The 21,690-nt window shown below is 43.8% G+C and overlaps 1 protein-coding gene across 4 annotated transcripts in view; it reads right to left on the reverse strand.

Moving 5' to 3' along the window:
• Positions 1–21,690, reverse strand: part of LOC126329244 (sushi, von Willebrand factor type A, EGF and pentraxin domain-containing protein 1) — a 505,108-nt gene that overhangs the window by 323,893 nt on the left and 159,525 nt on the right. For all 4 annotated transcript variants that reach the window (XM_049996139.1, XM_049996137.1, XM_049996136.1 and 1 more), the window contains exon 4: positions 11,115–11,148. In XM_049996139.1, the coding sequence (XP_049852096.1) occupies positions 11,115–11,148 (34 nt within the window). The remainder of the gene's footprint in view (positions 1–11,114; positions 11,149–21,690) is intronic.

Genomic DNA, 21,690 nt, shown 5'->3' on the forward strand with positions numbered 1-21,690 from the left:
AATGCATCCTTATAGCGCAAAAATGTTACACCTTTTTAACGTTTAGGGACTTTTCCTAAAGGAGCCAGTGGAAAGAGGAAAAATCCCCGAAACAATAAGAAATGGATGGTTGGATTCGATCAAATGAAGGAATCGTTGGGAAAACTCGTTTCTCAAGCGGTCATAGTCTGGTCATTGGGAACTAAGAGTCAACTGAAATCCGTCCATGACACCGACATTAATGATTTGTTTCCAGTCAATTCTTTGTCACAATACTTCAAAAAAGAAAACACACTCTACACAGCTCAGGACGTTTTAGAGATTTCTCACCAGTATAAGCCTAAACAAAAGGCGCACCCCGAAGGAATTATCCACATCGGACAGAAATCGGTAGATGTAATGTAGATGTAGAGACATACAAATGATTAAAATTTCAGAAAAAATAGATGAGTTATTCAAGAGAACATGAGAAAGAGCTTCGCAAATTAAGCAAGTCAATAACTCGTTGGTCCACCTCTGCACCTTGTGCAAGCAGTTAATTGGCTTGGCACTGACTGAGTTGTTGGTTGTCCTCCAGAGGGATACCACACCAAATTCCATCCAATTGGCGCGTCAAAATCCCTAGACGATTGGAGAGCCCTACCAATTGGGGAGAGATCCGGCGATCCTGCTGGCCAAGGTAGGGTTTGATGATGATCATGATGACAGAGCGTAGGGGACGATGCGCGAGACCCGCACCGCTGTACTAGGAAAGGCCCTAGCGGAGGTGGTTTGCCATTGCCTTCCTCCGACCGTAATGGGGATGAATAATGATGCTGAAGACGACACAACAACATCCAATCATCACGAGGCAGGTGAAAATCCCTGACTCCGCCGGGAATCGAACCCGGCAAGCACGAAGATAAGCAGTAGAAGCTCTCGCCGTGTGCAGGCGTGCATTATCCTGTTGAAATTTAACTCCAGGCTGGCTTGCCTTGAAGGGCAACAAAACGGAGCGTGGAATATCGTAGACATACCGCTGTGCTGTAAATATGCCGCGGATGACGACCAAAGAGGTACTGCTATGAAAAGAAATGTCACCCCAGACCATGACTACATCTACATCTACAGCTACGTGATTACTCTGCTATCAACAATAAAGTGCCTGTCAGAGGGTTCAATGAACCCCCTCAAAGCTGTCTCTCTACCGTTCCACTCTCTAACGGCACGCGGGAAAAACGAGCACTTAAATTTTCCTGGTTGTCGGGTCGTATGACGGACGACAGTCGGGTTAATATCCCACCACTGTCCTTGGCGTCTCCAGATACGTCTTCGGCCTGGATTGTCATTCACTGGAGTAAAATTGTCTTGAGTGAGTATTGCTGACTCGAGCTGAGCCCCGATGATCAGTAAAGACTCAGTGCATGAACATTTACATGTTTTGCGACAAGTCTGCTATTACATTTTAAAATGAAAACACGACTGTTTTGAGTTATTCCACAATCATGAATACCATTTCATTTGAGGTCTGTGGAAGATACATTAGCATATCTGTTTTTGTTTGTAAAAACGTACTGCATGGTCTTGTTTCCCAAAATGTTCTATTTCATGGAGGATCTCACTATGGATCTATTGGAACGAAAAGTACATCTAATTTAATCACCTGAGAACATGCTCCACGCGAGTCAGTGTAATGGACCAAACGAATAGATCACTTGCATTCGCATACCCATCGACCGCGGAACTTCATCAACCCCCTCCCCCTCTCTTCCTACACCCCAAAAAAAAATTATCTACAAAAGAAAAAGGGAAAGTGAATCAGTGAATCTAACCTTAGTCTCTCTCCGGAATTTTTACAGTCTGTTCCTTTCATCGTTATCAAAATGATGATACCTTGATTCCTCAGGACGTATCCCATCAACCGATCCCATTTATGATTTTTCTCCCGAATCAATATCTCCTCGTTACTTAGTCTATCTATCTAAACTTCAGCATTCTTTGGCAAAGTTTTTCAAAAGCTTCTACTCTTCTTGTCGGACCTCCCTGATCTTTAATTCTCTTTCCAAATTTCTCCTTAGTTGCTTTTACCAATTGGTGTTGTGCAAGTTGAATAGGACAGAGGATATACACTCCTGGAAATTGAAATAAGAACACCGTGAATTCATTGTCCCAGGAAGGGGAAACTTTATTGACACATTCCTGGGGTCAGATACATCACATGATCACACTGACAGAACCACAGGCACATACACACTGGCAACAGAGCATGCACAATGTCGGCACTAGTGCAGTGTATATCCACCTTTCGCAGCAATGCAGGCTGCTATTCTCCCATGGAGACGATCGTAGAGATGCTGGATGTAGTCCTGTGGAACGGCTTGCCATGCCATTTCCACCTGGCGCCTCAGTTGGACCAGCGTTCGTGCTGGACGTGCAGACCGCGTGAGACGACGCTTCATCCAGTCCCAAACATGCTCAATGGGGGACAGATCCGGAGATCTTGCTGGCCAGGGTAGTTGACTTACACCTTCTAGAGCACGTTGGGTGGCACGGGATACATGCGGACGTGCATTGTCCTGTTGGAACAGCAAGTTCCCTTGCCGGTCTAGGAATGGTAGAACGATGGGTTCGATGACGGTTTGGATGTACCGTGCACTATTCAGTGTCCCATCGACGATCACCAGAGGTGTACGGCCAGTGTAGGAGATCGCTCCCCACACCATGATGCCGGGTGTTGGCCCTGTGTGCCTCGGTCGTATGCAGTCCTGATTGTGGGCTCACCTGCACGGCGCCAAACACGCATACGACCATCATTGGCACCAAGGCAGAAGCGACTCTCATCGCTGAAGACGACACGTCTCCATTGGTCCCTCCATTCACGCCTGTCGCGACACCACTGGAGGCGGGCTGCACGAAGTTGGGGCGTGAGCGGAAGACGGCCTAACGGTGTGCGTGACCGTAGCCCAGCTTCATGGAGACGGTTGCGAATGGTCCTCGCCGATACCTCAGGAGCAACAGTGTCCTTAATTTGCTGGGAAGTGGCGGTGCGGTCCCCTACGGCACTGCGTAGGATCCTACTGCCTTGGCGTGCATCCGTGCGTCGCTGCGGTCCGGTCCCAGGGCGACGGGCACGTGCACCTTCCGCCGACCACTGGCGACAACATCGATGTACTGTGGAGACCTCACGCCCCACGTGTTGAGCAATTCGGCGTTACGTCCACCCGGCCTCCCGCATGCCCACTATACGCCCTCGCTCAAAGTCCGTCAACTGCACATACGGTTCACGTCCACGCTGTCGCGAAATGCTACCAGTGTTAAAGACTGCGATGGAGCTCCGTATGCCACGGCAAACTGGCTGACACTGACGGCGGCGGTGCACAAATGCTGCGCAGCTAGCGCCATTCGACGGCCAACACCGCGGTTCCTGGTGTGTCCGCTGTGCCGTTGAAGACAACCATTCATTCCATTTATTTTATCCTTGCTACCTACAGAATTTCAAAGACATCTAAGATTGCGAAAACCTTTTTTTAAATCTAAAAGTGGGTCGTAGGGAATATGTTGTCCCGCATCTTCCTACCCAAACTGATTTTCCCGCAGGTAACAGTTTTGAATTCTATCGTATATTATTGGAGTCGGTATTTTGCAACAATGTGTTAGTAAACTCATGGTTTAGTACTATTCAGACCTCTCAGCACCTTCATTCTTTAGAACGAGAATTATTGTAACCCTCGTGGAGTCTGAGTGTATTTCGGCTGTCTCATACATCTTGCAAACCAGGTGAGGTAGTTTTGTTATAGTATCTTCTCTAAAGGATCTCAACAATTTGAGGTAATTCTCTCGTCTACTCCAAGTGCCTTGTTTCGACTCAGTGTTCCATCAAATTAGTCTCGCATTACTACCTTTCCCATCTCATCTTCACCTACTTCCTCGTTGCTTCTAACAATATTATCTTAAAGTTCGTTTCCTTTATGCAGCCCTTATATACTTTCCACATTCCGGCTTTCCCTTTTCTGATTTACATTTAAGTTCAATTCAGGACTCAACGCAACAAAAGGAGTGCTGCTCAGTGGCCATGTATGCAGAGAGCTGTTGTTTTTAAATAATCTTCTGGCGACCTTCCTGTCGTGTGTGTACTGACTGCACAGAGCTAAGACTCCCCGTAGCTTGAGCAATCGCCGGACGCCTCACTGCCTCCTTATCCCGAGCGGCTGGACCTTCCGCCCCGGCTCTCTCCAGCATCTCTGCAAGTAGGTCGGCTAAGAGCGCCACAGGTATGCCAGACGTAGTAGAAAGCGACCCTCCGACGAGTACACCTGGCGCAGCCTCCGGGTAGCCTCACCCAGCACACCTGCGTCTGCGTCCATTCTTCAAAAGTCGCCGCATGTTGAACTGGGGTGTCTGCGAGGTCGACAGCGGGGAGGCGTCCCGAGGCAGCGTGTGGTCGATCAGGCCGATCACCTTTGTGAACTCTTTGTTCGCGTGTGACAAGGTGTGTCTCGAGACCTTGCTCGCAGACCCTGTATATCACCCATAAAGGGACATTCCCAGGTTAAATAAACTATCATGATGAAACTTTAAGTGTGTCTGGAAGTATCAAAACAATACAATATGTATTTTCTTCGCTTTTGCCCAGTGCCACTTTTAAGGGGAGAACACACCATGAAAGGTATTTGGCAAACTAGGTTTAGAGCAGGGACGGGAAAAATCGACTGGTTAAAACCGATACCGGTGTTTTACGTCTGAATAGCCGTTTTTTCGCTATTTATTTGGTCTTGGTTATAACGGGTGTTTTACCACCCCAGCAAGCTGACAATTGTGCATTTTTTCTCCCGCATAGGGAAAGGAAAAACAAAATGGTTCAAATGGCTCTGAGCACTATGGGACTTGACTTCTGAGGTCATCAGTCCCCTAGAACTTAGAACTACTTAAACCTAACTAACCTAAGGACATCACACACACTCATGCCCGAGGCAGGATTCGAACCTGCTACCGTAGCGGTCGCGCGGTTCCAGACTGAAGCGCCTAGAACCGCTCGGCCACCCCGGCAGGCGGGAAAGAAAACTTCTGTCTTTTGACGTAGTCAGACGTTAGTTTATCAGATTCTCATTCGTCACAAGAACATTTGGAACTTCATAAAGAGAGTCTTGAGATCTTGCTCCAAGCTCCCTATAGTTTCTTTTAAAGCTATGAAAGGGGGTCGGGGGTGGTCTGCGAGGAAAAACCGTCCCCACTGTTGTGCCTGAGGACGAGGGACTTGTTAATCTAATGATCCCAAAAGACTCGACGGGACGGGTACAGCCTTTGGCCTTAAACAGCATTCGATGTTGGAAGAACATGGTGCGAAAATTTTCAGATCTATTAATGCTGAATGATTATGACGTCAACTCCGCTTGCGAAACAATATAATCAATCTGCAGTCGCTCTTACATAATCAATTCTCCTCGGCTAGGTTTTCCAGAGTACTGGAATACGCCTGGTACGTATCACGATATTCAGAGCATCGAGCGCCACGATTTGAGGTTCCTACTGGATTTGGTTTATATTTTGTTGTGGGGTTAGGTATTATGTGAAGAAACTTCGTTCTTTTTAAGTACTTGGTGTAAGAATGTTTGAACCATTTCTTTACAGATAATCATTACTGTAATGATTTTGAATTATAATAATGAGTTCTTTTTGTTTTAAATTAACAAAATACAAATGTGAAACGTTAAATTAAAAAAATAATAAATTTTTAAAATAACAATTTAAAACATAGACAAAAATAAGAAAAGCAAATAATTAGAATAAGAATGAACGTTTAGATATTTTAATCAGGTATGTTGAAAATACTCCGACAGCACATTGTGTGCAACTTATTTTCCTAAGCACATTGTTTACAACTTATATTCCAAAAATCGTATTTTAGAAACCAACTTAATGACATCTGGATGGATGTAGCGTGAAAGATTCTCTAATTTATGTTGTAACAAACAATTTCATTGGATTATTTTGGCACCTCTACATACCCTCAGTTTCATCAAGATCGTTTATTTGCCCCTGGGAATGTTCCTTGTCAGATATTCTCAGAGGGACACTGTATGAATTAGCAGACATTAAACAGTGTTACGTTCTGCAGAATAGAGGTGGGAAAACTGTCAACCTGCAAAGTCCTTCACCATGTCAGAAAACAGACTGCTGCGTAATTCCTGTAAGTTTTATGGCTGCATAGTGTCTCTAAATTTTCATGTTTACATCTAAGAACATGGTGACTAAGTATTTCACTCCACACCGTCGTATGACAAGACATTCCCGGTTACCTTTCCGCCTCAAATTTCAATTAAATCTCCGACTTTGAGCGTTTGCACCAAGCACGAAAGTTTGCAGCGAGCATATAGTGCCAGAAACAGTAAATAATAACAATTACAGTGAAATGCGTTTTGACGCGAAAAGACGTATATGCTTTTCACTGTGCACCTAATTACACAATGTTGTTTAAGAGATGCCTTCCACTTAATGATGACGGTTTAACCGTCAGTTCGTTACTTATTGCTATATCCATCGAATTTTCACCTTGTGGGAAAAACTCGAATGCCAATCAAAATGGGAAAAAGGTGTAATTTGGCTTCAGTAACAAAGATTTTATTTCATCGACCACGCGTTCAACGGCGAGTGTAAGCATAAGGTAATCAATTACTAAGTAGGTGACAGGGGATAACAAGAGCTACAAGGTGTCATCTTTACGGCATTACTGGCTGCTCTTTGGAATACCATATTCAGTAATAGCGTGAGAGATCAATAGCGCTGTCAGCAAGATATTGCTCTATTACAGGAAACTGCACTCTTCGGTTATTTTTTATTCTGTCCTTACAGTAGTAGTGCAAATATTTTTTTTCTGATGACAGTATCTCTCTTTTAAGGGGTAAAGTCGTGTACTATCAGTATGCTGAAGAATGTGACAACGGACGACACGGTACTGGACCTCCTCCAGTTTCATGAAGTGTATGATAACGTAAGTACCATTTGACTTGTGAGTAACCACCAGTAGGAGAAAGATGTTGACATTGTTGCGCAGAGAGTACATTAGTGTAATTTGTCATTTTCGGACGTCTGCATAGATAATCTGCATAGATAAACTAAGAAGGAAATGCAAGCGACACACCGTATGATTTCTGAAAAAGAGTAGTTTATTGACAAACAGCGCTACATCTTTCTCACATGACCTATTTTCCAAGCATTGTTCTTGAGTATTGAACTTCTTATATCGAAACAATCAGCAACCAGTTGAATAAAAAAAATTTTATCTCTTAACCGGTTTCAGGCGCTTCGTGCTCTTCTTCAGAAGGTTAAAGTAATCGCATCATTTACTAGTGTCAACGATGAAGTGCTTGCAGCATATTGTTGTGGTCATGTACAACAATGATATTAAGAAGCGAAACAACTTGTTGCAATCTAACAACTTTTTGCATCTTAATTATGACACTCGCAAATAATGTGACAATTATAACTTTCTGAAGAAGGGCACTGAGAGCCTGAAACTGGTTAAGAAATTAAATTTCTTTTATGCTCCTGGTTGCTGATTACTGCGATGTATACAACTACAGTCGCTTAAGATGGATAAAATACTAATCGTTCACCACAAGTGAAAGTTTTCATCTTTAAAGCCAAAAAGTTTCGATAGCGCGATAGATTATGTTTTTTCCTTTTCATTATTTAATTGTATTATGTTTCATATTTTATCTGGATCGTGTCGACAGTGACGTCGTTCAAGATGGGAGTAGGACAGAATAACTATAAAGATATCGGAACCCTACAAACTTGGAACGGCGGTGTTACGTTAGCGTTATGTCTTCTAAAGCTGACTGTTTTTTCCCGGTGTTTTTATACGCAAGCGAAACAGAAAAAATCCAATTCATCACATCAGCAAGGACATTCGAAACACTAAGTTTCGGTGATGACTTAATAGATACACGCCAGCCTTTCATTATTGCGGACTAGTTGAGAAATACATGATGAGCCAGAAGTTACGCAAGTCTAAATTAAAAAAAAAAGTAGTGTGGTGGACAATTGAGTTTCTTCCCGGCGGGAACGTTTGTATTGGCAACGAATGACCTTGTGGGAAACGCTTAGTACGTGGTATCCAAGTAGTTTCCCGCCCTTTTGGTGTCAGTGTTGAGCTACCTGTGCGCTTTTTCCCAGGCTGAACGTATTTTCATCCTTGAAAGATATTAAAAATCGCAGGCTTTCTTACAATATCAGGAAGACTTTAAGGTACGTTTTCCTGAAACAAGGATGCCTAACAAATCAGCCATCCACGCATAGTCGCTCGCCTCAGAAAACTGGTTAAGTGAGTAAATGAGAACGATCCGGCCGACCATCGATGTTAAATGATGCCTCATTGGAAAATATCAGCGCATCACCAGGAGAGTCCATATGAGTGCTGTGTCAGCAGACTGGAATGTCTTGCGGGAGTGTTCGTAGAGCCATAGAGAAACTGAAACTCTGTTTGTGTCGCATTCCTGTTGAGCATGAGCTTCGCGAGCCTGATAGACGAAAACGACTGCATTGTTGTCAATGGCATTTGCGTTTTATGTTCTCTACTCTGATGAAGCATGGTTTTATCTGAGTGGCTACGTAAGCAACAGATCGACAGACATTGCAGTTCAGAAAATCATCACACTTTCTTTGAGACCCTCACAACGTTGGTTGGAGTGTGATGTGCAGTTTCGAGCAAACTAATTGTAGACTTAATTATTTTCTTCGGAAACAATATTACCTGAACGTTAGCAGGACATCATCGTGTAATTCGTAGCGTTGTTAGTAAAGGCTGGTGAACGATACTGCTGGCTGCAGGAAGATGGTACAACAGCGCACAGGGCTGATAACGTCATGATAATGTTGCGTGAGTTACTTAGGGAACAGATCATTTCACGCCCAACACCAGACGTGCGTAACCCCCCCCCCCCCCCCCCCCGACTTTTTTCTTTAGGGACATGTGAAGGATAACGTCTATAAGAACAATCCTCCCGCAATCGACCATTTGACGCACAACATGGAAATCTTGCGCATAGGTGTAGCGACTATCCAAAAACTAGCAGCTAACACGAAGAAAGGTGGTGAGTTGTGTGTTGCAACACGTGGAGGGGATTGCCAGCATCCATTGTGAGAAAATGTATAGTGTGAGTGTATATATTATGATTACATTAAAGAAGATTTGAATTTGAGGATTGCGTAACTTCTGGCTCAGTCTGTACGAGAAGCTACAGCACAACAACTACGGGAGAAAACTTAACAGGGCGCATGTTTCTACCCTTTGATGGGCTATGTATCGTCCCATGCAAAATGAAAACGAAACGGAACTTTAGTTGAATAACTGTGGCTTGTTACACGTAGAGAAACTAGAAGCTTTAGGCTTTGTTATAAAAACGAGGAAACAGTTGGCCTATTACGAACAGGAATGTCTCAACAAAGCCTCACAAGCGAAAACAGTGGCATTATTTTCTTCTAATTGCCTGATCTGCCGGTCTAGAACTGAATTGTGATCTTCTTGACAGTTAACAGGTCAGATGTTGGCGAAGATAGTAGACAGTGACGATATTATCTTTGGCAGAGAGCGAGGGATTTCTATTTTGTATTGGGATAGCTTTGGAACACCAATAAGTAACACATTTGGCAGAGAAATATGCACACAAGAGAGAGTATTCTGCCGCGACAGACTTTCTTTTAGTCATATTCTACGGAAAGATATCCAAGTCAAGAAGTAGAAGTACTTGAAATTTGCATGAACGTGCGACAGTTGTGTCTAAGGTTCGACGGCGAAAGAAAATAGCCTGAAAAGTGAATCAGTACAGGGACGAACCAGAAAATGGCAGATGATTTTTTAAACGAGTATTTGACTAGTTCTCGAAGAATAAATGCTTGAAGATGAATGTACTAACTTCCTCATGTGAGGAGGGGCAGAAGGCTAGTAGTAACCTCAGAGAGGAAAAGTCATTCCAAAATACTGCAGTTAATTTTAATAATAACCCTTGAGCATCTTACTCTGTGGATAACCTCTAAAGAAGAAGATAGCAAATAATATAACATTCGCTGATCTGATACGGCATAAGAGAAAGACGTTACCTATATTTCTAATTTATAGGTTTGAAAATTTGTTTAATGAATCACTGTAAAAAGTGAAAACTGCTCATGACAATTCAACCAACTGATACCGACAAAATAGTCGTGTGATATCAATGATGAAAGGTCATGTAGTCGCTGTACACCGTAGCACACTTCTTCTAACGCAGTTTTTCATGTTTTGTGATACTTTGACAATGTATAAGCACATCTGACGATACACAAATTGCTGCCGAAAGTTAGCATTGCTCGTTATAAATTTAAGTCTGTAAAAATAAAAAGGCTTTTTCTGAGACGTACTAGTCCGAAGTCTTCTAATTTCGTTAGAGGTAGGATCCTCCTCATTTTATACAGTGTGTGAAATACACCGAATTAATAAAGGTGAAACTTTCAACTTCGCTAAAAGTTTGAACCGACTTACACAGTCCATCATCAGATTCCGCAAAAAATCAATATTCTAGAGCAGTTTAGACAAACCTGTACCCGCGAGCAAACTATTCACAAGGGAGAGGTATTCATAGTTATTTTCTCTTTGGGCGGAACACTGAAAGAAATAAGACATTCATATAATTTCCAGTACAGTGCATATTATATTGATGAATTTTCAGTAAGAGAAGATGAACTGCCACGAAATGTTGAAAATGTCTGCTCGCTGAATTTTATCAGCAACTTCCCGTGTTTGTGTGTGTGTGTGTGTGTGTGTGTGTGTAAAAATGACAGGTATCAGTGTAAATGAATGGTACTAAAAGAACACGACAAACTCTATTCGAAGAGAGAATAAAGAGCATAGAAATTGTGGAGGTATGTTTGCAGGGCAAGCCTTGATTACCGAGAACGAAGAAACAGAAAAGAAACTAGTTTCATCAGAAAATTTAAGGTAGATACGGAAAACATAACAACAACGGCAATTATCAAAATTCTGAAAATAAGCACACAGTGAACTTGAACAGATTCTTGTAGATGACTTTAAACTGCTTATAAACCTAAAAAAAATTCTCAATTCCCGTCTTATTCTCCTCAGTTTGTAACTATGAAAACTCGTTAGATGTTTGTGTACTTACCGTTTGGACAGGAGAACAAACTACTACTGGGACTCTGTAATGGAAGAAGGACCAGAATTAGTCATCAAAACACGAAACACACTTGTACACAGAAATATTAATTTAATGTATCCGTGCAAAAGAAAAAGACCAAAAAATCACTCATGACGATATTCTAATTTCATTCGTGGACCGTTCTCCACTTTCAACATCTGATATCTAAAACAAAACTGCGACCCGAGCGAGCAATAAAATGGAAATAAAACATATTGTTAGAAGAGAAGAAATTTATGCAACCGTCAGTATTCCTGGGCGTTTGGACAGTAGCACAAGTTTTACTGAGAAGCCCTTACACATCCTCCGTGCAGTCCCGATCTCTCCCCCTGTGATTTCCGTATATCTGGAGCTCTGAAGGAAGACGTTAGTGACCGTCGATTTGCTTCGGTCGAAGAGGTGCACGCCTGTGTTCGATCATGGTTCTGTAGTCAACCGCAAATACTTTTCCATGAAGGCATTGATCGTCTTGTCTCTCAGTGAAATAAATTTATTAACAGCTATTGCGATTACTTTCGACATAGCAAACAGCATACTTACTTTTTTTTCCATCCGTCTCCTTTTTATTCGACTGCCGCTTGCCTATAGCTGCTGCGAAAAATGATCACCGCAAGAAACACAGCTTAAAGTTGCTCAAGTGTCCGAGAATCCGTAAAGTAAGATCTCACATCACAGCGAACACAACGTGTTATGCCCGACGAGTTTAGTACTGGGAATTAATAAAATGAAATGCACGTGTGCGACACTTGGCCAGGAGTCCCCTTCTGGGCAGTTCGGCCGCTTACTGCAAGTCTTTTTATTTGACGCTATTTCGGCGATTTGAGTGTCTATAATAATGAAATGATGATGAGGACCCCAACTCCCCCCTCCCCCCCCCCCCCCCCACACACACATACACACACACTCCCGAGCGGAGAAAACACCTTCCTGGTCGGGGGGTTGAACCTGTAGTCCCGTGATCAAGGGTCAGCAACGTTTACCAACAGACCACGGGCTGCTGACCCGGGAGTTAGTGGGGCATAAGGAATACGACCGTCTTCTCGGCCTTAGTGCTTGGCACAACGAAGCTGATCAAGAGCCCCTGGGGGTATGGAGTATTTTTAATATTTTGGAAGACGAATCGCGACTTGTAAGTACCCATAAAAAAGTTCCAGTTACGACCCTGTTTAAAACCTGCATGATACCGATTTTTAAATCATTTTCTTGCAAGAAAAACTCTTGGCTATACTATGTTTTCTCCTTTCCCCGATAACTTGGAGGAGGGGCGGGGAGGAGTCCGCGACCACCCCTCGCACCCTTGTATAGGCGCTCTTGAAGCTGATGAAACTCGGAGATGCGTGTCTGTGACCAACCACACATTGTTATTCTTAGGTGAACACTTTATTGCACATTAAATGTCTGTCGCGGTTTTAGTCACCTAGAGCCATAATTTTTTACTTGGAGCGGTTGCGAGGAAGGAATGGAGAACGGATGACTGTATTTTTAACTTTGTTATAACTCACTCCGTCATGAGACGATATGCCTTACCTATCGTGTGGCACTACTGTACGGCCGTAGCATCGTAGAGCTTTCCAGAGGGGAGAAATTCGAAAATGAGCTAGGGGCCTTTTTTCAAGAAGTGTTCAACAGTGTGTCACAAGTAATTTGTAGATCAATTCAAAAGCATCCACGTATTTCATTTCTTCTGTAATGGTAATTTCGACAAACTCGCACTTGGCTATGCTAAAGAAACCACTCGTACTTGCAAATGACAATGATAGCATGCTAGGCCGGCCGAGCGGTTCTAGGTCCTACAGTCTGGAACCGCGTGACCGCTACGGACGCAGGTTCTAATCCTGCCTCGGGCATGGATGTGTGTGATGTCGTTAGGTTAGTTAGGTTTAAGTAGTTCTAAGTTCTAGGGGACTGATGACCTTTGGAGTTAAGTCCCATAGTGCTCAGAGCCATTTGAACCATTTTTTTGATAGCATGCTCTTCGCCTCATGCGGAAACTATTTAGTTGGTTTTTGTAAGGAACGATCAAAAAGTTCCGTTTCGAAGGCGGTGCAATCCAGAATCGGTATATCAATCAGGCAAAATCGTTGTGAGCATTGGGGCAACATCTAACTAACGCACTAGGTTGAAGATATCCGTTTGGTAAAACACCGCTTGGTGTTGTGTGAAAAAGTCCGTAGTTGTCTGTTGCACATCCTCGTCCGACAGCTTGTACTTGTCTCACATGGCATATTACGAGCTGTGGATGAAGGGCAAGTGTGAAAGGATCACTAAAAGAGTGGTTCACCTGTAGAGGAGACCGCATATAGAACGCTCGGGCGACCTGTTCTTGAGTACTGCTCGAATGTTTGGGAATCGTACTAGGACGGATTGGAGGAAGGCATCGATGCAACTCAGAGACGAGCTGCTAGATTTGTTACGGCTAGGTTCGAACAACACGTAAGTGTTACGGAGAGGCTTCGGGCACGCAAATGGGAATCCCTGGAGGGAAGGCGACGTTCTTTCCGACATACACTACTGAGAAAATTTAGGGAATCGGCATTTGAAGCTGACTGCCAAACGATTCTACTGCCGCCAACATACATCGTGCTTAAGGACTACGAAGATAAGTTAGCTGAAGTAAGGGCTGATATGGAGGCGTATAGACAGTCGTTTTTGCCACGATCTATTTTCGAGTGGAACAGAGAAGGACTTGTAGTGGCACAGGGTACCTTTGGCCACACACGGTACAGTGGCTTGCGGAGTATCTATGTCGATGTAGATGTAGACAGGAATCATCGATCGTTCAAGGCCTTTTTTAAGCAACCGAAGGCGTTATAATTGCATGGGGCGAGATAAAGAATATAGTGCAGGTGAGCGATTGTCTCCCACTTGTGTCGGCGTTACTTCTGCGTTACGACAATTGCGGTATGAAGACGTGCCAGCAGTACGGAACTTGGCGCACCATTCCACGGCGGTGGTTTTTGAGAGACATGCTGTCCCATATAAATTCTCCATTTCCCGATGAATGTCTACCGTTGTTTGTCCTTCGGCAGCCAAGAAATGATAACAGCACGTAGGTCCCGTTTAGAGGCATTTGGTAATAACGTCGCCATAGTTCACGTATCCGCATTTACCGCACGCACGACGGGAAGACACGAATGCCACACTAATGCCCTCCCTACATGTCGGTGCTCATATACCCTCATCGGAGTCGCACTACGTCGCGTATGCATTACCGCGATGTCCGCCTTAACACGAAACTTTTTGATCGCCCCCTACGTAACAGATACGCTGGTTGTTGGTTCACTGATTGCATATACTCTCTTCAGGCCACATAAAAACTCCAATCAAAAATTTTGAATACTCGTAAGTGACATAATATTGTGGTTCTTCATTTTGCTTCACTCAGTGGCTTAGATGTCCGCCCCCGGTAGCTGAGTGGTCAGCGCGACAGAATGTCAATCCTAAGGGCCCGGGCTCGATTCCCGGCTGGGTCGGAGATTTTCTCCGCTGAGCGACTGGGTGTTATGTTGTCCTAATCATTATCATCTCATACCCATCGACGCGCAAGTCGCCGAAGTGGCGTCAAATCGAAAGGCTTGAACCGGCGAACGGTCTACCCGACGGGAGGCCCTAGTCACACGATTAGTGGTAGGAGTAGTAGTGATTTAGATTAGAGCAAGTGCAGATTAGGAAATCTTCGGCTGTTATCTCCCAGACTTTCAATTCAGGATTCAACGATTTAAAGTGGAAGTACGGAATTGTGCAAAAGATTTACCTATATGCACAAAATGTCTCAAGCAACCTTTTTGTCAGCATTTCTCAAGACGAGACTTTTCGAAATGGAGTAATGTACTTACGTGGAATCCTTGCATTTACTGCGTGAATAAAGTTATTGTTGTTCCAGTACCGGTATGCAATCTTCATTTCGAATATTCGTTTGATGCAGTCTTGTTGAGCCAGTCTTTCATCTCCGCCAAGCTGCTGCAACCCACAATCATTTGAATACGTTCGCTATAGTCAAGCCTTGGCTTCTCTGCCAAAAACACTGGACTCGCATTCGGGAGGACGACGGTTCAATCCCGTCTCCAGCCATCCTGATTTAGGTTTTCCGTGATTTCCCTAAATCGTTTCAAGCAAATGTCGGTATGGTTCCTTTGAAAGGGCACGGCCGATTTCCTTCCCAATCCTTACCTAACCCGAGCTTGCGCTCCGTCTCTTTGTCGACGGGACGTTAAACACTAACCACCACCACCACCATCTCTGACAAAATGACTCTTCCTTCACTTAGTCAACATGTCCCATAGAGCTCTTTTCTTCCCGATTCGATTCAATATTTCTTCGCTGCTTATCCGACTTACCCATTTAATCCTCGGAATTCTGGAGAACTACATTTCAAAAGATTCTGATTTCTTCCTGTCCGTACTGTTTATCATTCACGTTTCATTTCCATACAAGGTTACCCTCCAAACAAATACTTTCAGAAAAGACTTGTCAAACTTAAAATTATATTCGGCGTTAGAAAATTTCTTTTTCCTAGAAAAGATTTCTTGACAATGCCAGTGTGCATGTGATATGTTTTTATGTGTCCCATTGCCAATAGTTTCCCTGCTGAACCGTAAAACGTTTCAACTAACCTAGTTCCCTAAAAAATCGCCTGAGTTAATTTCACTACACAACATTACAGTTGTCTTACTTCTACTTATGTTCAGCATATAACTTTTTTTCAAGTCACCATCTATTCATTTCAAACATCTTCCAAGTCCTTCGCTGCCCTTGACTGAATAACTATTCATCGACAAACGCTAAAATTACTGTTTCTTCTCTTTGAACTTTAATTCCCTTTCCTAATCTCCCCTTAGTTTCCATTACTGTTTATTCATGTATCGATTGAACTGGACAGGGGGTAAATTACAACCCTTCCTCACTTCCTGCTACCGACACCCCTTCATGTTCATCGACTCTTATGCCTTCATTTCATCCATGATAAATTCTCAATTTAAAATTTACAAATAATAAATACTTATCGGAAGATAAAGATAAAAGCCATGAACATGGGCTAACTAATGCTTGGGATATAATACATTGCATATACGGGAGCTTGTACGATAACTTGTTCAAGGCACACTGTGGGCTCACAACGATCATTAAAAGTGTAGATTGTAATAATGTTGCGCAAACCCAAGCTTTTTCTTGAGGGAAGCGCAATTGCTAATGTCTTTTATTGCTTGCACCGAACAACATAGATAGTTAGCTGTGGTGATCCGTACAGGTCGCCTTCAGGTGATTCACGGGTTCAAATACTGCACGCCGACATCACGAGGCAAAATACTCCTCTTAGTTCTTTCTTTGCCCACAGGCAGGCTCGTAACCGCGTCTTTCAGTTCTGGATGGGATTCGCAATCTGCTCCCCAGTAATAGCTTCTACTGTGAGAAGCTCGATTACCAGGTTTAAGAGCCCATAATTTCATCTCATTGCTTGTCTGCTTCATCAGCGCAGGACTTTTGCGGGGCAGCTCCGTATTACGGCGTTCTCAAAAGTTAACGATTCGCCGTGCGATGTCGAAAGGCCTGAACGTTGTTGTGTCACTGTATTCCATCTGCAGCATGACTAGTTGGAGTATTGTGTAAGAAAGTTTTCGACAAGCAGTTGGAATAATCTACACGCTGCCTTGAAAAATGGTTAACTAGTCCGGGTCTACGACTTCATCAACGTTCAACTACACACTTTGTAATGACGTGATATAGTACACTTGTCGTTGTACAATGACTATACGGTCGTACTAGATGTATCTTAAGCCCTTCCTACGCGAACTTCTGGAGCTATAAGAAAGGTGTCCTTTGTTCAACTGTGCACGCCCGTTACTAAGACCTCTGAAACTGCAACGGCCAGATATCGGGAGATGGCAAAAGGAAATTAACATGAATAACACTGATAGAACGTCTCCAGATCTAAAATTCAGTCACGTGCAATAAAAACAGTCTACTTGCGGCATAGCTTTATCTGAAGAGAGCCTGAGTGTCAAATTCGCGGAGGAGCGTCTGTATTTGTTTCAACCTTCACGCCATCCGACAGTCGCTGATTTGCAGAGATGCACATCACCTGCTGTGCGTAGTTTTCCTGTATATCTTGCAGTTTTCGAGTAGTCGTCTTCTGAAAACCCAAACGTAGGCTACGAATAATGCTGTACGTAAACGGGTGTGCAAATCTTAGTGATGTAAGTAGCTTTCGTATGTTGCGTCACTGACAAGTAATACAGCTGGATCAAACTTGGACCGCATATTGAAAGAACTCCTAACAGAACGTTACAGAAGGTAACTGAAAGAAACGTGCAACGAGATGGAGAGAAATGACACTTCTATTGAAAGACAATAACTACACTGACGTGTCCGCCTCCGTAGATGTGCGGTCAGGGCGGCTGCGTGCCATGCAAGGGGTCCGGGTTAGATTCCCAGCCGGGTCGGAGATATTATCCGTTAGAGGGCTGGATGTTGTGTTATCTCCTTCATCATTTCATCATCATCGATACACAAGCCGCCAAATTGGTGTCAAATACACTCTAGAGCCAAAGAAACTGGTACATCTAACTAAAATCGTGTAGGGGCCCCGCGAGATCGCACAAGTGCCGCAGAACGACGTGGCGTTGAGGAAGTGCTGAGGAAATTGGCACCATGAATCCTACAGGGCTGTCCATAAATCCGTATGAGTACGAGAGGGGTGGAGATCTCTTCTGAACAGCACGTTGCAAGGCATCCCAGCTTTGCTTAATAATGTTCATGTCTGGGGTGTTTGGTGGCCAGCGGAAGTGTTTAAAACTCAGAAGAGTGTTCCTGGGGCCGCTCTGTAGCAATTCTGGACGTGTGGCGTGTCACTCTGTCCTGCTGGGATTGCCCAAGTCCCGTACGTATCACCTGTCAGAGTCGTAGCTAGATGTATCAGGGACCCCATATCAATCCAACTGCCCATTCCGCACACCATTACAGAGCCTCCAGCAGCTTGAACAGTCCCCTGCTGACGTTCAGGGTCCATGGATTCATGAGGTTGTCTCCAGACCCGTACACGTCCATCCGCTCGATACAATTTGAAACGAGACTCTTCCGACGAGACAACATGTTTCCAGTTATCAACAGTCCAATGTCGGTGTTGACAGGCCCAGGCTAGGCGTAAAGCTTTGTGTCGTGCAGTCATCAAGGGTAGACGAGTGGGCCTTCGGCTTCGAAAGCCCATATCGATGACGTTTCGTTGAATAGTTCGCACGCTGACACTTTGTGATGGCCCAGCATTGAAATCTGCAGCTATTTTGCGGAAGGCTTGCACTTACGTGACGTTGAAGGATTCTCTTCAGTCGTCATTGGTCTCGTTCTTGCAGGATCTTTTTCTGGCCGCAGCGATGTCAAAGATTTGACGTTTTACCGGATTCCTGGTATTCACGGTACACTCGTGAAATGGTCGCACGGGAAAATCCCCACTTCACAGCTATCTCCGAGATGATGGGGCCCATCGGTCGTGCGCCCACTGTAACACCGTGTCCGGACTCACTCAGATCTTCATAACCTGCCATTATAGCAGCAGTAACCGATCAACAACTGCGCCAGACATTTGTTGATTTATACAGGCGTTGTCGACCGCAGTACCATATTCTGCCTGTTTACATATCTCTGTATTTTAATACGCTTGTCTGTACCATTTTCTTTGGCGCTTCAGTGTAAAAAGACTTACAGTAGGTGGCCGAACAACCCCAAATGGGATCTCCCGGCCAATAATGTCACACGATCATTTCACATTTTACACTGCAGCCACCGTGAATTGACGGTCCGCTGGACATTACAGGTGTCGGGAAATTGTTCGTAATAGTGTATGTGACCAGGTAAGAATTTCATGTGGTAGCGCATTCCATACCTCCCCCACTGCTTTTAACAACTTCTGGATGGGTGTTGGTGCAGGTCAGCCCATTCGCCGAATATCCTCTCGTACCAAGAGCTCCTTCACTTAGGGCTGTTCAATTCAGTCTCACGTTACCATCCGTAAAAATAAAGTCAAGACCGAATGCAACCCTGAAAAGACGCACACAGGATAGGAGTACAGTGTCAGAATAAAGTTGACACGTGTATGTCAGTACGCCCGTGCAACATTATGCCTCCGCACACAATAACACCGGAACCACGAAAATGATCATTTCTACAATGCTAGAGGTAGGAACACGTAATGCACCCAGGATCATTATTCAACGTGATCGTTTTGGTGCAGCTTCATTACAACGCTGTCGTAGCACAACGACGCCGTGTTCGGCCGACTAAAAAATCGTTCATGCTCGGCCAGCCTGAATGCGCCTCTGTGGGCGCTCGCCACAGTTCACTGTCGTTGGCCGCCAGCTCGGGTCCAGCGCTGCGCGAGAGCTGCCACAGCCCACGCCTTTATAATGAAGGGCGTGCCCCGTACAAGTATTGTCTGTCGCGCCTGCGGCCTTACGTAAGGACGGCCCGCGCTTTCCGTATCGCTTTACGTCAGGGGTTCGGGTGGCGTGGCTCTCCATCATGTCGACGGGTGAAACGCTTCCTACTGCACTAGCCTGGACTCGTACCGAGAGCTGTACAGGCCTGCCAACCGCTGACTCCCCAAAGCACAGTTAATAGACCTGTAGTAGGCACTTACGGGAAGTATTCGCATCTTGTGCATAGTGGACACCACAGTGTGATTTGTTCGGATGTTGCGTAAGTTCGTAGCGTTTTTGTTTTGCATGTTGGTATTCCCGCTGATATGGGTTTATTTATCGATCATTATTTATTTCTAATTCACTCTTCCTGTTTGAGTTTACATATGATCATTTTGTCGTTTGCAGATAGTGAGTGGGCATGTGTAAGTAGGCTGTTTAGGTTTTTTTGTTGGTAACGACACCAAGCGCTCTGTATGAAAATCACTGGCTGTGCTGTGTGCAGTCTGTGGCTGGTTTGCATTGTTGTTGGCTATTGTAGCGTTGGGCAGTTGGCTGTTAACAGCGCGTAGCGTTGCGCAGTAGAGATGGGCAAACTGAAACACGTGACTGTTTCCAAACAAATGAAACAGTAATGTTTCGATACGCTGTTTCGAAACAGTGAAACACTTTGTGTTTTGTAATCTAATAAACCTACACATTTTATCATCTTGAATGTCTACTGTATAAGTATGTCCATATAAACACAAATGAGGTGCGAGAGCGCTAATCATATCACAGAAAGTATGAAACTATCGCTTAGGCGTTTTGTCAGTTTCGTATTTCCTGCAGCAAATGCACTGCTTTCGAGCCCGTGACTTCTATACTTTTCAATTTGGCTGAGGACAGCCATAGCTGAAGACAAAAGAATCACCACGAACGGAACTGGAGGTGGGAGCAAACTGCAGAAACTACGGATATGCTACTGGGATTCCCACATTCCGTTAGTATGGGTAATATACCCATTCTGCTAATTTCCATGCACACAAAGGGAATCATTGTGGATAATAGGCACATTGACTATACACTCACAAATAACGCAAAATAATTCGAATAAATAACAAAATGAAACAGAAAAAAAATTTTGTCTTTCAAGGTGTTTCGAACTGTTACTATAAATTCACCATGCTCCCCAGCCCTTCCCGTTCACCATTACACTATAAGTGATATTTCAAACAGACTGCTTGCAATTATACCGACGTCAAATTTATATATATATATGTCTAACTGTCACTCTACGCCTATTTTCAAAATGTTGTAGACTTACTTGTGTTTCTTAATATAATTACTGTACATTAACAGAGAAGCGCATGTTATAAAAATAAGTGTAATTTAAATGAATGATTTTCACATATTTATTATTCTGAATGTGAATAGTATGCGTTGTTTTATTGTTTGGTTAGTGTTTATAAAGCAGACGTTACGCCACTTCGGAATAGGACAGTCAGCTAGAAACGGAGCTTTATTTTCGGATATCTTAAGCTTTCTTGCTATTGCCTGTCAAAAAGATTTCGACAATCTTGAAAGTGTGTATATTGTGTTTCAGTAACTGTGCCGAGCCCGAATCTCGTCCGACACAGAGCGGAATGAAACATCACTGTTTCGATACAATTAGTCCGTTCCAAGCACAGGTGGACTGAAACAGCCTTATTTTGAAACAACGATACAGTTTCTGTGTCTCGCTTGAGATCGAATCTGGTCCGGTTATCCGAGACAGGGGCGGAATGAAACACCACTGTTTCGAAACAGTGAACCACAGCCGTTCCGAAACACTGAAACAGTTCCACGTATCGATACACTGTATCGAAACATAGAAACAGTGGCCAAGTCTATTGAGCAGTTGGAGGTGAGCAGCCAGCAGTGGTGGATGTGGGGAGAGAGATGGCGGAGTTTTGAGAGCGGATCATCTGGACGTGTGTCCATCAGAGAGAGTAAATTTGTAATACTGGATATCATATATATATATATATATATATATATATATATATATATATATATATATATATATATATCATGAAAGAAGGTTGTATACGTGGAAGAACCCTGGAGATACTAAAAGGTATCAGATAGATTATATAATGGTAAGACAGAGATTT

Source organism: Schistocerca gregaria, chromosome 2, assembly GCF_023897955.1.
Source record: "Schistocerca gregaria isolate iqSchGreg1 chromosome 2, iqSchGreg1.2, whole genome shotgun sequence".
Taxonomy (NCBI): Eukaryota; Metazoa; Arthropoda; class Insecta; order Orthoptera; family Acrididae; genus Schistocerca; species Schistocerca gregaria.